The following is a 13,482-nucleotide window of genomic DNA, read 5'->3' as shown; positions in this document are numbered from 1 at the left end:
CTCGCCGCTGGTTAGGCAACGAAATGCGCAAACACTGCATAACATAACTTGCCTTTTCCATCGTGCCGGTCTGGCTCCTGCAGGGCCAACTTTGCTAGCTATGCTGCGACCAACTGGTCATCGCCGGGTAGGGTGGTACCAGCGTGTGCCCAGTCCAGCGCACAAACCTAGCTCAATGCAAATTAGAAGTTGTCACAACTTCATCACTTCTACGAATGCCTCCGGGGCAGGACAAGCTCGTCAAACTCGAACCGCGCCAAGCAGACAATCATTCTAAATTGATCAGCTGGGGTCAATACAATCAATAGTCACGGAATGTATACTACGGAGTGCCCCACAGTGTGGCGAAATCCACCCGGCAGGCGTACACGCGCCCCCGGGGCCCAATGCCGCGGAGACGTGCTGCGCGCTCAACTCCCGTGGAGTCCCGGTTCCTCTCCACATATCTGACTTTGGCCACGTCCTTATCAGTACATGGCTTACTATGCACTCCGGTGGCACCGTGCAATCAACGTCAGCCGCACTTCTGTCGTGGTCTTGGCCCCTAGCGTGCGCCTCACACAGCCGGTGCTGGTATCACGCTCCAGCCCGGCCCTGCGCTCTACTCGTACTTGCCAAGATTGAGCCCCTCCTGCAGTTGCGGCAGCCAGTCGGCAGCCTTGTCCGTCGAGAGCTGGTAGTGGACCTCGCCAAAGCATGCCACCCTGCCGCGCGAAACAGGGATCAGCCTAGTCAATACAAGCTGTCTGCTGGGCAGCGTCAGACCGGATGGGGGGGGGGGGCAGTCCGCCTCAGTGTGGTTTACTAAGAGACCATGCCATACCACAGCTCAGCCCGCATCTCCCACAGGTGTGATTTGACATGACATGACCAGTGGCTCACCTCTTGAACTCCTCGAAGCCGAGGCCCTCAAACAGCTTTCGGGACGGCGCATTGACCTCGTGTATCTTGGCCACGAAGCGCTTCACCCCCAGCTCCCTGCTCGTGTAGTAGGGTAACCAGGGATGAACAACTGCTCAAGCGAGCTTTGACTGGGTGTGTCGAGGCGCAACACGTGGCATTCGTGCGACCGCAGCAGCTCGGCACGCTGCGTGCTCAGCGTTGTCCTGCCGCCACCAGTATGCAGCCACGCCCCGGCCCTAACCCCAGCGATGACGCTGCAGAGCTGCGGCGCCACCGTGCCCCACACCTGCTGGCGTATGCCATAAGCGCACGGAGCGCTTCCTTGGCGATGCCCTTGCCCCGCGAGCCCTGCTCTGCCACCATGACCTCAATCTCCGCCGCCTGCCGCCCGCCCTCCTCCTCGTCCAGCGTAAAAAACAGGTTTACATCGCCCGCCATGCCGCCTGTGCGGACGAAGGGACATCGTGTATACACCTACAACACTGGTTCGTTTATGCTTGGGCAGGTAGGCAGCAAACCCTAGGCGTCTGCAGCGACCAACCGCCGGGCGTGCCTTACCGCCATGGCTGCCGGTGCCCGGCACATCGGGGAAACCCCTGTCCAGCACTATGAATGTGAGCTTGTCCTCATCTTGCGCCCAGGAGCGCTGCGAGAATGTGTAGATTGCAGTTACGTGCACGCTGGTAATAGGCTGGTGCACACCAACCGCACAGGAAGGGCGGGGATAGGTAGACGGCGGTACGTGGGCACGCCTTGCCAAGGGAGCTCCGCAGCCCCCACCTGCATTTCATACTCCTCCTCCATTGTCAGCGGCTCCGAAGCTGTCGTTTCTTGTAAATGGGGGTCCTGCATCCATTCGTGGTACCTGGGGACGTGTTCTGCGCGGTAGGGAACGAGGATTGCCTTCTCGCCGACAATAACTGTGTTCTGGTTAACGAGCATCGTTGCAGCTAGGATGTTTATGTTTTAATATGCCTTCAGTGTAAAGCAACAAAACAGGGTTTGTGCCGTGGTATTAATTGCATGCAATGGGTTGCCGATTCGGCTTCTTGACTCGGCCTCAGGAGCTTGCGGTTTCACACCACTGGTGCAGAATTATTACAATTTTGTCCAGCCTCGTTCATTACGATCGTCACCTAGCTGCACCCGGCGAAGCCTACACGTTCTGCCCACTCGTTCAACGAGGTGCTGCTTCTCCCTGCGCGCCAGCGGCTTGCTATGAAGTCAAGCACGCGTACTTCATCGGCTTGTAGACGTGGAACTGCTATGGGCCGACAGCTGTCGCAACCTGGCCTTTGGGGCGCCCGACACGCCCCTGCTTCGGGGTGCCATCAGGCCCGCGGCCGTTTCTACCACGGCGTCAGCCACGGCATTGCATGTGCAGGCCGCTATAGCTCGGAGACTGAGGTAAGATGTGTAATATGTCAACAGCATGGCAACTGAAGCTCGCCCTAATAGGTGGCATCCTAGAAACGCAATCCTAGAATGCAACGCGCCAGTCTGCTCACCACCGCTGACCGTAGATGCTTTTGGCGGCGCGCACGGCTTCGGAACAGAAGCACCGGCCGGACTCCATTCGGCTGGCAGGCGTCACGTTTGATGGGCGCCAGGCAAGTGCACCAGCACGTCAGCTTGCAAATGCGCTGTGTTCAAATAGGTGGTGGTGGTGCCATAGAGGTCTACGCGACCGTGGAAGCCTCCGCACGTGTGGTGATAAACGCTATCCAATGACGCCTCATTCAAGTCCTAGCTTTCACACCGCTGTCGCTATGCAGGAGCTAGTTCGCGCCCTGCAGCCCGACCAGATGCTGCTGCTAGAGCGGGAGCCATGGAACCCGCACGACGCAGCGGCTGTGCGGGTGGCTGACCTGCGCGGCCGCACACTGGGCTATGTGCCGCGCAAGGACGGCCAGAACAGCCGCTACGGCCGCACAGAGCACGGCTTCGCCATCACGGCGTCAACGGGGCCGGTGGCCGAGCCGGGGTCATCTAACTACGGCGCATATGTCCTTGGTAAGGCATCACAGGAGAGCAGGTTACAATGCAGACTGAACTTGCCATGAAGCCATGTCAGTCTGCTACACGTACCCGCTCTCGGCTCTCCTGCTTTCACCACGTGAGAGCTATGGCTACACATTGCATCACTGTTGGATATACCGGTACCCGCAAAGACACTCAATCAGGGACCCTCATCATTGCTGACACAACAACTCGCTCGCATCCCACTTGCCCACTTCCCCTGCACGGCCCGCAGCTCGGCCTGACCTGGCCAGCCTGACGCTGGAGCCGCTGCTGCCGCCCGCCGCCAGCGAAGCCGCACGCCTGTCAGACCTGCCCGCCGCGCTGGGGCCGCGCCTGCCTGCGCTGCGTGCCGCCAGCCTGGCCGCAGCCAATTACAAGTGCGAGGTCACAGGGGCGGCGCAAGAGCAGCTGCCGCTGACGCTGGTGCCCCTGTGGCGGTTCAACAGCGCAGCACGTAGCGTGCAGCTGATACGGCTGGCGGCGCTGAGCCAGCCGCTGGCAGAAGCCAAGAGCCGGTTGGAGCAAGGGCTGTCGGAGGCGGCTGCCGCCGCTGTCGGGGCGGGCACGTTGCTGGGCGCAGCGGCCGCGGCGGGCGGGGGCAGCGGGAGTAGTGCTGGGGATGAAGCAGGCGCCGCACTGTCGGGAGTGCTTCGTGGCTTGCTGGCCATGCCCGAGGCGGGTCTTTTCGCGGAGATCAACGGTCTGGGTGAGGAGGATGTACTCGCGTACTTCCTGCTGGTGTGCCGGAGAGCGGTGGCGGTGCAAGCTGAGGGCTGGCGGGTAGAGCTGCTGATGTAGTGATGCCGCTGTGGGTCCTGGTACGCCACCATGGTTGAGGGGCAACCAGCCGTTGAAATTGCGGACCCTGTGGTTGATCCAATGACAAAGCAGCGGTGGTCATGGTTTCATTGTTTCATTGCAGAAAGTAGGGTACGTTGCTGTTGCGCCCACAGCGGTTGCTGAACGCCTTTCTGTCCGTTTTCGCCCTCCTATCCTCTCTCCGACTCGGTACTCACCACGGCCTGTTGTGTCCAGGCGCCAACTGACCGGCAGCCGATCGGCAGCCTGTCGCAGCTGACGGTGTTCACCCCGTCAGCTGCAGCACAATGCCGTTGATGACGTACTGGGCCGCACACCCCTTGAGCGGCACAACTGCGAGGGAGATGGCCGGATGGGCGGGGTCAGATGCAGCGTGGTCGGGAGGTGCAGGTAGGTTGCTGGCGACAGCAACCGCAGGAGCGCCCCGTCTGCCAATCCACAGACCCTGAACGTCGCCCATCAGTCGCAGCGCACGTGAATTTGGGCGGCGTGCGAAAACATTTATGGACGCACCTTTCACGCGGTCGCCGGGCGTCACCACGTGCAGCGCGGCGGTGCTCCTGCGCAGCACCACGCCGCTGGCGCCCACTAGCTGCGGGTTGCGGTGCTGCACCACCGTCACGCGCGCGCCGTGTAGGTCCGCCACCTTGGCAGCGGCTGCGGCCGCGGCCGTTGCACTCGAGGCCGCAGCGCCGGCGGGCGCGTTGCGGACGAGGCCTTGCGTGTACTGGTTCCACAGCTCGTGCACGCGCAGCATAGTCTCGAAACTGTTTGCGGTGAAGTATTGGCCACGGTATTCATCTGACCGACGCTACGTCGTCACTTGCGAAACGTGTCCAACTGCCCCCAGCATAAGCAATGGCATGCTGCACGCATGCAGGAATCGGCCGCACCTGGGAGCTCCCTTACGCGGTTCCGCAGCGGCGGCGTGGTCCGCGGCTGACTCGCCAGCTGCCGACACCGCCGCCGCTGCGCGCCGCTTGGTTTCTGTGTTGCTGCGGAGCTTGGCCGAGTAGCTCGATGTGCGCCTGCTGAAGCATTCGCCACATCCTACTCAGCTCACATAGCGTGCAAAGAGCACACAAGACGGGATACACTGCCACTGTAGGAGGGCATCCATGTGGCCACTGTACTACACTTCATACCTGTAATGCATTTAATACTGACTTGTCATGAACGACTATTCAGCCCCACCAGATCTTGCTGCCCGCACCTTGCGAACATCTTTTTGGCGTTCAGCGCCGCCATGGGGTTGTCCAGCAGCACGGAGCGGTCCTGCAGCCGCTGGCTCAGCAGCGAGCGCAGGTCACTGCTGCTGGTACGAGGGTTGGTAGCCACAAGCTCTGCCAGCACATCCGCCGCCACAGAGTCACCGCCCGCAGCCGCTGCCGCCGCCGCAGCGGCTGCCGCCGACGTCACCGTGGGTGCCGTGCGGCGGGAGCTGCCCCGCCGTCCTCCGGCCGCGGACGCGGGCCCGCCGAAGGCGGCGCTTGTTGCGGCGGCGGCGGCTTGCGCGGCAGCCTTAGCCTGCGCCAGGGCTGACGACAGGGAGCCATCTAGCACAGCCTCCCCGAGGCGGTTGTAGGGGAAGTCTCCATCTTTGGGTCTGACCGCGTCCACCGTTGCTGCAGCTGCGGGAACAGTGCTCACAGCGCTGTTGCGCCCGCCTGCTGGCTTTGAGTCTGGCCTGCCGAGCTGCCTGCCGCCTGCCTGTGGCTGCTGTTGCTTGGCTGAGGCCTGGAGGGTCTCATCCAGCATAGCGAGCCTGCAGGATGCCGACGCATCACCAAGTGAGAGTGTCGCCAGCGAGGTGCCGCGTGGCTGATAGAGGTTACATGTGGGACGACAGCCGTGGACTAAGCCAGGGCCCCAAAAACGTACGAGACATGCACGCTCACCCGAGGAGAGATCCCCGAATGACCCCCATGCTCCTCGCCTCCGGAGAGGGGAGGAAGTGAGGAACCCCGCGTGGCCCCTCCAGCCTTGCCTCCAGTGACCCCCCGCATACCTGCGCTTCTTTGCCGCGGATATGGCCGGTCCCCCGGGGCTTGCTCCATTTCGCTGCATCTGTATCAATGAATTTACTTAAAAGGCTGCCCCAGGCAAGCAGAATGTCACCTCTGAAGCGAAAGGGTTCTTTCCAAGCAGGTCAAAGTAATGGCAGGTTTTGAAAATGAAATTGATTCATCGTAAAGAAACGGAATGTATTCCACTGTATGTTCGTGGACCAAAACATGCATGGGCGCCGACGCGAGTCCGCAATCCAGCCCGGCCGCTGTCAGCAAGAAATATGCGACGTGCTCATACTACACATGCGGACTAACAACTACAGTGATACCAAACGCTGGACAACGACCAGCAACGACGATTTCGCGCGTGTCCTCGCTATGACCCTGGGGCGCGCAAAACACTTGCAGTTATATGTGCAAACACTAATTAAGCTGACCTGAAGCCCAAACTCGCACCATTATGCCGAACTCCGTGGGGCTTCGGGCCTGGAAGACGTTCTTGCGCCAGCAGAAGCGTGGATGGCTTGGTTTAGACAAGACGGGAGCGGGATTGCTGGCAAGGAGGTACATTCGCGCGCTGGCCTACCTCTTCAATTTGCATACTCTCATTCTAATGGCAGTTGCGTGTTTGGCGGTCGCCGCCTGCTACGAGTGGGACTTCAGGTGGGTGGATCGCACGCGCGCATCGGCGCGTAAGGAAGACCCGGGCAGAGAGTGCGGAGAAAAACCATGCGCGAAAGCAACGACGCAACTGCGTTTCGGAATATGCTGAAACTGCGGTTGACTGAGCAAGTTTGAAGGAGCATTCACTGGCCCTGTTGAAACGAGGGCCAGCCACGCGTTAGGCTACGCGGACTGCGCGGGCGAGGCAACGAACTGGGAAGGGGGGCGGCGGAACAAGGGAGAGAGCTGTTGGGCCTCGGTGTCGGGTACCTGCGGCAGACCGGCGATGTGCCACCAGGAAAAGACGTGGCGAGGCAGGCGTGGGGCAAAAGCCAGCAGTGCAGCCTATCACGCTTGTCACTGTGACGGTTTGATGATGGCGGATGGAGTGGCACGGCGGAGCGGTGGGAGTGGGCTACAACACAAACCTTACCGACGAGGACTTGCTTCCGTGCAAATGGGAGCTGCGGTACTGGCCTACACCCAGCAGCTGCAACAGATGCACACTGTTTTATGTGCAGAAACAATGCACGGTTTGGTGAAGGTCGGCAGCCAGCTGCGGGAGGGCGGTTTCCCTTTGGGCCGGAGATGGTTCCCTTGACCTGGGTGCTGGGCACCCTTGCTTGGTCGGACTGTCCCTTCTTGTAATGTCGCATCCATACTGACAGACACTGGGTGCTAACCAGTCTCGTGATTCGTGCATGCCAGGCCCTTGCCAGCTGCGTTGGCTTTGCCCGTTGCCCACGTCCGTTGCCCTCCAACAAGCATAAGTGTGCTCACAACGACAACACCCCCTCACACACACGTAGATACAACATGGACTTCACGCTGGTGGCCACGGGCACGACCTTCCCGCTGGTGTTCACCATTCAGCAGGTGGGAGCTGGTGGTCAGCTCCAGTGTCGCCGCCGCTGCACACGCGAGCACATGCACGCTGATGCTGGGTGCCAGTGGTCCAGGGGCACGTGGGGGGAAAGCCAATGGGCATGTAACGAGCATGCCGTTTTGGAACTAGGTTCCTTGCATTTGGTATCGAGTATGGTTCGGTGATGGCAAGTTGGTTCCTTACAGGGCATCTGATACAGTAGTTGCATGGCCCATGGGCCAGGAGGCCGATGCAGAGGTCGTGACGCAGGCCGTCACGGGCGCTGTGCTGCCTTCTTTGGCCGACATGCCGAGCGGCCAGTTGTGCTAAGCGGCTTTGGCGCGGGCTCGCCGGCCGCACCGCCCTCAAAGCGTCAACCTCCCGCTCATGACCTGATACCGTATACAGGCGTTTGCTCGCCGCGAGCGTGCCACAGTGCTGATCGCCAACATGAAGGCGTCCATCGTGGCGCTGTACTACATGCACCGCGACTGGGACCAGACCGAGAACTTCCCCGCCTCGCTGGGCAATAACAATCTGCAGTGGGCGCGCAAGGTCAAGGCGGTGCTGGAGGAGTTCTGCGCCAGCTGCTCCAAGTGGGTGGTGGGTGGGTGGCCGGTTGGCATCGGCGTAAATGGCTGGGTCGATGCCTACTTTGGTTACCGGCTTGCCGCTGGTGGGTACTGTAGCGCAGCGGCTCCGGCCTGGCGTACCGTTGCCAGTGTGCCGGCTTTGATAGCCTTGTGCGCCTTTCGTAATCTGGGACTTACGTTGGTGTTTTGTCTGGACATGCCCGGCCCCACGCCACACGCTGCATGCCATGTATGTGCTAGGGAAGCACAAGGGCCGAAGCTGTGCATGCGAGTACGCAAGCGACTAGCGGGCCGCGAGGTGTGTGTATGTGTTTACGTTGCAGGTACCTGACCGCGCAGGACATGTACGAGTCGGTGGCGGAGCGGCGTCTGGTGGCCAAGAAGAACGATGAGCTGTACGGTGAGCCGTGCGTGCGGGGCGGAGGGCTGAGGTTGGATGCGGGTGGAGGCAGGATGTAGGCGGCTGTGACCAACCACCCGTAGCTGCAAGCCTAAGACTTGAGGACTACAGTGAGGTGGTGGTGGTGTCTTGGTGCACGGCAGGCGCAGCGGCGTGTGTGGGGGTTATTCTCAAGTTGCAGCATCTCTTCAAGGGATGTTGGATGCAGCGTAAGAAGCTTCAGCTGCTATGTTGTCAGACCGTCGCTCCACCTGCGGCCACCTGCCACCACCTGCCACCACCTGCCCCACCTGCCCCGCAGAGCTGTTTGTGCACAAGCTGGAGGTTGAGGAGCGCAATACGCCGCACTTCCGCCGCCGTGTGCACCGCGCCGAGTCGCGGGACCCGGGGCACGTTCACTTGACGGACTGCTATCGCGCGCTGTCGCTGCTCAGCGTCTTTAACGAGCAGCTCACGCTCAAGGCGGGCTACACGCGTGGAGGTGGGTCCACCTGCAAGAGCCGGGGCCGGGGATATCTGGTTTGCACAAGGGACTGACATTACCTGCGTGTCCCCAGGCGAGGGCGGCATGTCGCGCACCAACCAGTACCTGCGCTACATCATCTCCAACCTGGAGGAGCTGCGCATGATCCGCGAGTGTGAGTCCAGCAGTCCACGCCTCCGCCTCGCCACACATGGCATTGCGGCGGCCGCCGCAACAGTTTTACTGCCCTTAGCGAATCGCCTTGTCCTGTCTGGCCGACCCGCACCACGCTCGTGCATCCTCTCGCCCTTCCTCTCACCATTCGACCGCCCTCTCGCCCGCACAGACCGCACGCCGTACATGATGCGCACCGCCTGCGGGATCCTGCTGCACATCTTCGCCATCATCCTGGCGCCCTACTTCGCGCACTTCTGCGACAGCTGGATCGGCCTCGGCAACGACGAGGACTCGTGAGCCTTCCGCAGCTCCTGCCATAAGCCCAGGAGCAGCCGTTCTTGCACGCTCGCCTCCGGTTCTTGAGATGCCACAGCTAATGATGCTCTTTGTGCTGCCGCATACGTTCGCCCGCTGCGCAGGTGCCCGGCCGGCTACGCGGGGGCGATTGTCTTTGTGCTCATCGTGATGCTGCTGTACCACATCCAGGTCGACATTGAGATGCCGTTCGACGAGAAGGGCCTTGATGACGTGAGTACTTGCCGTGAACTTTACACCTTCACAGCATCCACGCGACCTGAAGCTGTCTAGAGTTATTATGGCCACCCGCTCCGCCGCCACAAAGCACAACGCCCTCCTGCATTGACGCACACTTCCCTACCTTCATCCGCCCGAACCCCCGACACCGACACCGACCCCCGACCCCCCCCCCCCACACACACACACGCCTCCGGTCCTGCACCTCAACCGCCTCAGGTGTTCTTCATGTCCACTGCCGAGCTGGACGAGGCCATGGGCATGCACGCCACGCTCAGCGGCCGCAACAGCTGCGACCTGGACTCACTGGCGGGCTCCTCGCCCCGCGAGCTGAGCCGCATGGGCATGGCGGGCCCCGACGGCCCGTCGCTGCCGCCGCAGGTGAGACGCAATCACCAACGCACCGCAGCCGCCGATTTGCGTTCGACATGGGGCTACAATGCCCATTGCCAACGCGCATGCTCTTTTACGGAGGGCGCAAGTATGACCGAGATGCTGTTCAGCGGACGCTGATAACACTTTTTTACTGACACAGTCCCGTCCTGTTTGCTGCTGTGATCCTACAGCGCTCATACAAGAACCTGTCGCACCACCTGTCAGCCAAGGACCTGCAGAGCAACCGGCCGCTTCGCACCATCCCGTCGGACCACGAGCTGAACGTGGAGGAGAACCCGGGCCGGCGCCTGAGCGGCGGGACGCCACACGGCAGCGACGAGATGCTGCACATGTTGGCCGGCCGCCGCTCGCCGCCGCCGCCGCCGCGCGTCAGTGGCGGCGGCGCCGGGTACATAGTCCACGGCGGGCTATCATCACCGCCTCCGGGGGCCAGCCCGACGGGAACCCCAGGCCACGTGACCTGGGCGCCGCCCCAAAGCCACTCGTAGGCAGCGACTCCTTCCGGGGCGGATTTACAGATAGTGTATGTATGGAATGTGTTAGGAACGCACAAGAAGGGGTATGTGTGCGTGTGTTCCTGCCCCATTCACCCGCACGGGTGTAGGTTGAGGCGTGGTGAGAGGAATTACATTGCCCCAGCGGGCGTGGCAGTGCTGCAAGTGCACGTGCCCATTTTCCATTTGCTTGGACCCGCTGACAGTGAAGTAAATGCATGCAACAAATTTTGAGAAAGGGGTGTGAACTAATGAGAGGGCTGGACCATGCAAGGCGCTTGTACCCGTAGTTGGGACGGGGTGCATGGGTATGCTTCATGTGCTTGAACGAGGTGAGTTCCGGATCTGGTTGCGATGCGACAAGGAGCCTGGTATGTGGAGGTGGGCGTTGCCGACAATGCTTTATGACAAGTATGCGCACGTGCGACATCAGGGGAGGCCCCTGTGCGACATCATGTGCCTGCCAAACGCGTTATGGTAGTTTCCTGTGGTGCAGGGCAGGGGTCGTATCTTGATTTTGGGGTAATGTCTAGCTCCAGACAAAAACGGCCGGGTGGCCGCCGTCTTTTGTCTGGGCTCATGGCGGTTTGAGGGCTTCTCCATAGGAATTCGGACAAAACCCGCCCCAAACCCGGGCCAACAAAGTCTCGCTCCAGACATTAGCCCCCGGGAGGAATGTCTAGAAAACGGCCAAAATGGCAAATTAATGTCTGGAGACATTAAGATAGGAGCCCTGGACTGCAGGGCGACGTACCGCAAAACCTTTGGTAACGCGGCCAGAAACATGGCTTGGGTGGATGACTTTGATGAGCTGAGAGGCCATATGACAGCGGGTGCTCCAAGTGCTCCCGCCATCGGGACGCCTGTAGCAGGAAACGCCGTAAAAGGACTTGTTGACAAGCTGCAGGGGTCGTATCTTGTTTTCGGGGTGATGCCAGACATTAGCCCCCGGGAGGAATGTCTAGGAAACCGCCAAAATGGCCTATTAATGTCTGGAGACATTAAGATAGGAGCCCTGACAAGCTGGGGCTTTCCGCAGGGTATGTGGGCCCTACGTGCCGTCAGGCCTGCTGAGGATTTTGGCTCGGCTGACGCTGTTGCTGGCTGCGGGTGCTTCACACGCGATACAGCTATGCTGTCTGGCACCGGTAGTGGGGGAAGACTTATGGCGCGTGTGGTTAACAAAGCAAGCGCTCGGAAGCGCGCCACACAGACGGGCGGCAGCCCCTCGCAACCTCGTACCTGGCAGTCTGACCCATCCGGCAAACCGCCACACGGCTGCACCCTAGGGTTGGGCTGCCTCCCCTCGCGGGCCACTAGCACCGCGAGCCCCCAACTCACCAACACTCCCCCTCAGACCAAACCAGGTCTTGCAGCAAACCGCCGTCTGGCAGCCAACTGATAACTCAGGACAGGAGCAGGCAAGTCAGGGTACGGGAGCAGTTTGCTCCCCCTCAAACAGAGCACCATGTTGGTGTCTCTCCCTCAGGTCTGCACTCGGCACGTCTCTAGCTGCTCACTGGCAGAACCCAATAAGGTCCCGGGCCTAGAATGCAGTACCCTTCGCTAACAAGTTGCCTCGGCAACTTCTGTCCTCGACAGAACCCTTTAATTAGGTGCTGACGCCCATCGCCGCGCGGCAGAAAGCGAACTTGGCCTCCGACAGGGCCTTCGTCAGCGCGTCCGCCACCATCTCCTCAGTTGGGCAGTACTCCACCGCCACCTCGCCGCGCGCCACGCGCTCGCGCACCAGATGGTGCTGAATGTCGATATGCTTCGACAGCGGCGACGAGGAGATGGGATTGCGCGCCAGGCTGATAGCGCCCTGGCTGTCGGAGCGGATGGTGACGGCGCCGCCGTTCAGGCCCAGGTCAGCCGCCAACTTGCGCAGCCACAGCGCCTCTTTGGTCGCTGCGGCCGCAGCCTGGTACTCAGCCTCCACGGAGGAGGCGGCGACGGTGTGCTGCCGCTGGCTGCACCAGGTCACCGCCGTCCCGTACAGGCTGAAGAGAAGGGCGGTCTGCGAGCGGCGAGTCAGCGGATCTCCGGCCCAGTCGGCATCGCAGTAGCCGAGAAAGGAGCCGTCACCGCCGCCGCCGCCAGCACCGCCGCCACCGCCTCCGCCACCACCATGTCCGCCACCGCCGCCGCCGGCCGCTGCCCGAAAGCGCAGGCCCATGGCGGCGGTGTGTTTCAGGTAGCGCAGCACGCCTACCGCCAGCGTGAAGTGCACCTTGGTCGGCGCTGCCATATGCCGTGCGAGTAGGCTCAGCGCGTAGGCAATGTCAGGCCGGGTGCAGGTGGCGAGGTAGTTGAGGGCGCCTACCAGCGAGCGGTACTCGCTGCCGTCAGTCAGCGCTGGCTGCTGCTCGCTGGCCGCCAGCACTCGCGTGCCGGGCGGCAGGGGCAGGCTGCGCGGCTTGGCGTCCATCATGTGATGCCGCTGCAGCAGCTCCTCGATATACCGGCGCTGCAACAGCAGAATCTCACCAGTGCTGGGATCCCGGTTGATCTGCATCCCCAGATAGGTGCTGGCCTCTCCCAGGTCCCGCACCTCGAAGCAGGCGCCGATGGCGGACTTGACGGCCGCCAGCTGCACGGGGCAGCCGGCAGCAACTAACAGGTCGTCCACGTGCACCAGCACGTAGACCAGACCCGCCTCGTCCTGCCGCACGAAGAGCGCCGGGTCCGCCGTGGCCGGCGTAAAGCCCAGCTCACCCAGCTTCTCGCTGAGCTTGCGGTACCAGCAGCGCGGCGCCTGCTTCAGCCCGTACACGGACTTCAGCAGGCGGCACGCCAGCGGCCGCTGACTGAGGCGGCCTGCGCCGCCGCTGTCTGCGCCGCTGCCGCCGCTGGCACCTTCACCGCCGCCGCCGCTGCCGTCGCTGCCGCTGTCACTGGTCTCAAACCCCTGCGGCTGCTGCATCCACAGAACCTCATCGAGGTCGCCGTTGAGGAAGGCTGTTTTGAAGTCCATCTGGTGCAGCAGCAGGTGACGCCGGACAGCTATGGCGAGAAGGGCCCGCAGCGCGGCGTAGCGGCTGGTGGGGGCGAACACCTCGTCAAAGTCAAGGCCCTTCCGCTGCGCAAAGCCCTTGACCACCAGGCGCGCCTTGAAGCGCCGGGTGCCATCAAGCTGCGTCT

General features: G+C 61.9%; 5 protein-coding genes across 5 annotated transcripts in view; 2 read left to right on the top strand and 3 right to left on the bottom strand.

Moving 5' to 3' along the window:
- Positions 1 to 42: 42 nt before the first annotated feature.
- CHLRE_03g184151v5 (uncharacterized protein) lies at positions 43 to 1,884 on the bottom strand. Its single transcript, XM_001691768.2, has 5 exons — positions 1,684 to 1,884; positions 1,462 to 1,549; positions 1,190 to 1,346; positions 883 to 978; positions 43 to 704 (listed from the first exon to the last, which is right to left on the bottom strand). Exons 3-5 carry the CDS (start codon positions 1,339 to 1,341, stop codon positions 602 to 604), a joined length of 351 nt encoding a protein of 116 aa, XP_001691820.2. The 5' UTR covers positions 1,342 to 1,346; positions 1,462 to 1,549; positions 1,684 to 1,884; the 3' UTR covers positions 43 to 601.
- Positions 1,885 to 1,984: 100 nt separating this feature from the next.
- CHLRE_03g184100v5 (uncharacterized protein) lies at positions 1,985 to 3,910 on the top strand. The gene is made up of 4 exons (XM_043061084.1): positions 1,985 to 2,310; positions 2,427 to 2,513; positions 2,679 to 2,916; positions 3,158 to 3,910. The coding sequence occupies exons 2-4, from the start codon at positions 2,427 to 2,429 to the stop codon at positions 3,721 to 3,723; spliced, it is 891 nt and encodes a 296-aa protein (XP_042926213.1). The 5' UTR covers positions 1,985 to 2,310; the 3' UTR covers positions 3,724 to 3,910.
- A 2-nt stretch (positions 3,911 to 3,912) lies between these two features.
- CHLRE_03g184050v5 (uncharacterized protein) lies at positions 3,913 to 5,924 on the bottom strand. The gene is made up of 5 exons (XM_043061083.1): positions 5,753 to 5,924; positions 4,958 to 5,509; positions 4,638 to 4,772; positions 4,258 to 4,511; positions 3,913 to 4,077 (listed from the first exon to the last, which is right to left on the bottom strand). Exons 1-5 carry the CDS (start codon positions 5,809 to 5,811, stop codon positions 4,010 to 4,012), a joined length of 1,068 nt encoding a protein of 355 aa, XP_042926212.1. The 5' UTR covers positions 5,812 to 5,924; the 3' UTR covers positions 3,913 to 4,009.
- A 140-nt stretch (positions 5,925 to 6,064) lies between these two features.
- Positions 6,065 to 11,580, top strand: CHLRE_03g184000v5 (uncharacterized protein). Its single transcript, XM_001691930.2, has 10 exons — positions 6,065 to 6,416; positions 7,226 to 7,292; positions 7,690 to 7,877; positions 8,198 to 8,274; positions 8,576 to 8,755; positions 8,832 to 8,912; positions 9,084 to 9,207; positions 9,334 to 9,442; positions 9,668 to 9,829; positions 10,015 to 11,580. Exons 1-10 carry the CDS (start codon positions 6,367 to 6,369, stop codon positions 10,330 to 10,332), a joined length of 1,356 nt encoding a protein of 451 aa, XP_001691982.2. The 5' UTR covers positions 6,065 to 6,366; the 3' UTR covers positions 10,333 to 11,580.
- Positions 11,581 to 11,652: 72 nt separating this feature from the next.
- The window catches only part of CHLRE_03g183950v5 (uncharacterized protein), a 10,792-nt gene continuing 8,962 nt past the window's right edge, over positions 11,653 to 13,482 (bottom strand). The window contains exon 4 of the mRNA XM_043061082.1: positions 11,653 to 13,474. Within this exon, the coding sequence (XP_042926211.1) occupies positions 11,951 to 13,474 (1,524 nt within the window). The 3' untranslated portion in view covers positions 11,653 to 11,950. The remainder of the gene's footprint in view (positions 13,475 to 13,482) is intronic.

The sequence above is a fragment of the Chlamydomonas reinhardtii genome, chromosome 3 (assembly GCF_000002595.2).
Source record: "Chlamydomonas reinhardtii strain CC-503 cw92 mt+ chromosome 3, whole genome shotgun sequence".
NCBI lineage: Eukaryota > Viridiplantae > Chlorophyta > Chlorophyceae > Chlamydomonadales > Chlamydomonadaceae > Chlamydomonas > Chlamydomonas reinhardtii.
Note: the sequence above shows the minus strand (reverse complement) of the source record. Positions and strands in the feature narration are given on the sequence as shown.

What these genes read in the sequence shown, in the direction of transcription:
- CHLRE_03g184151v5 (XM_001691768.2), bottom strand. Translation starts at nt 1,341, where the DNA reads ATGGCGGGCGATGTAAACCTGTTTTTTACGCTGGACGAGGAGGAGGGC. An exon ending in CTTATGGCATACGCCAGCAG is followed by an intron (nt 979 to 1,189) that starts GTGTGGGGCACG and finishes CTACACGAGCAG; the next exon opens with GGAGCTGGGGGTGAAGCGCT. An exon ending in GGCTTCGAGGAGTTCAAGAG is followed by an intron (nt 705 to 882) that starts GTGAGCCACTGG and finishes TTCGCGCGGCAG; the next exon opens with GGTGGCATGCTTTGGCGAGG.
- CHLRE_03g184100v5 (XM_043061084.1), top strand. Translation starts at nt 2,427, where the DNA reads ATGCTTTTGGCGGCGCGCACGGCTTCGGAACAGAAGCACCGGCCGGAC. An exon ending in TCACGTTTGATGGGCGCCAG is followed by an intron (nt 2,514 to 2,678) that starts GCAAGTGCACCA and finishes GTCGCTATGCAG; the next exon opens with GAGCTAGTTCGCGCCCTGCA. An exon ending in CTACGGCGCATATGTCCTTG is followed by an intron (nt 2,917 to 3,157) that starts GTAAGGCATCAC and finishes CACGGCCCGCAG; the next exon opens with CTCGGCCTGACCTGGCCAGC.
- CHLRE_03g184050v5 (XM_043061083.1), bottom strand. Translation starts at nt 5,811, where the DNA reads ATGCAGCGAAATGGAGCAAGCCCCGGGGGACCGGCCATATCCGCGGCA. An exon ending in TCCGCGGCAAAGAAGCGCAG is followed by an intron (nt 5,510 to 5,752) that starts GTATGCGGGGGG and finishes GGCATCCTGCAG; the next exon opens with GCTCGCTATGCTGGATGAGA. An exon ending in CCGCGTAAGGGAGCTCCCAG is followed by an intron (nt 4,512 to 4,637) that starts GTGCGGCCGATT and finishes CACCGCAAACAG; the next exon opens with TTTCGAGACTATGCTGCGCG.
- CHLRE_03g184000v5 (XM_001691930.2), top strand. Translation starts at nt 6,367, where the DNA reads ATGGCAGTTGCGTGTTTGGCGGTCGCCGCCTGCTACGAGTGGGACTTC. An exon ending in GAAGAACGATGAGCTGTACG is followed by an intron (nt 8,275 to 8,575) that starts GTGAGCCGTGCG and finishes CCTGCCCCGCAG; the next exon opens with AGCTGTTTGTGCACAAGCTG. An exon ending in GGCGGGCTACACGCGTGGAG is followed by an intron (nt 8,756 to 8,831) that starts GTGGGTCCACCT and finishes GCGTGTCCCCAG; the next exon opens with GCGAGGGCGGCATGTCGCGC.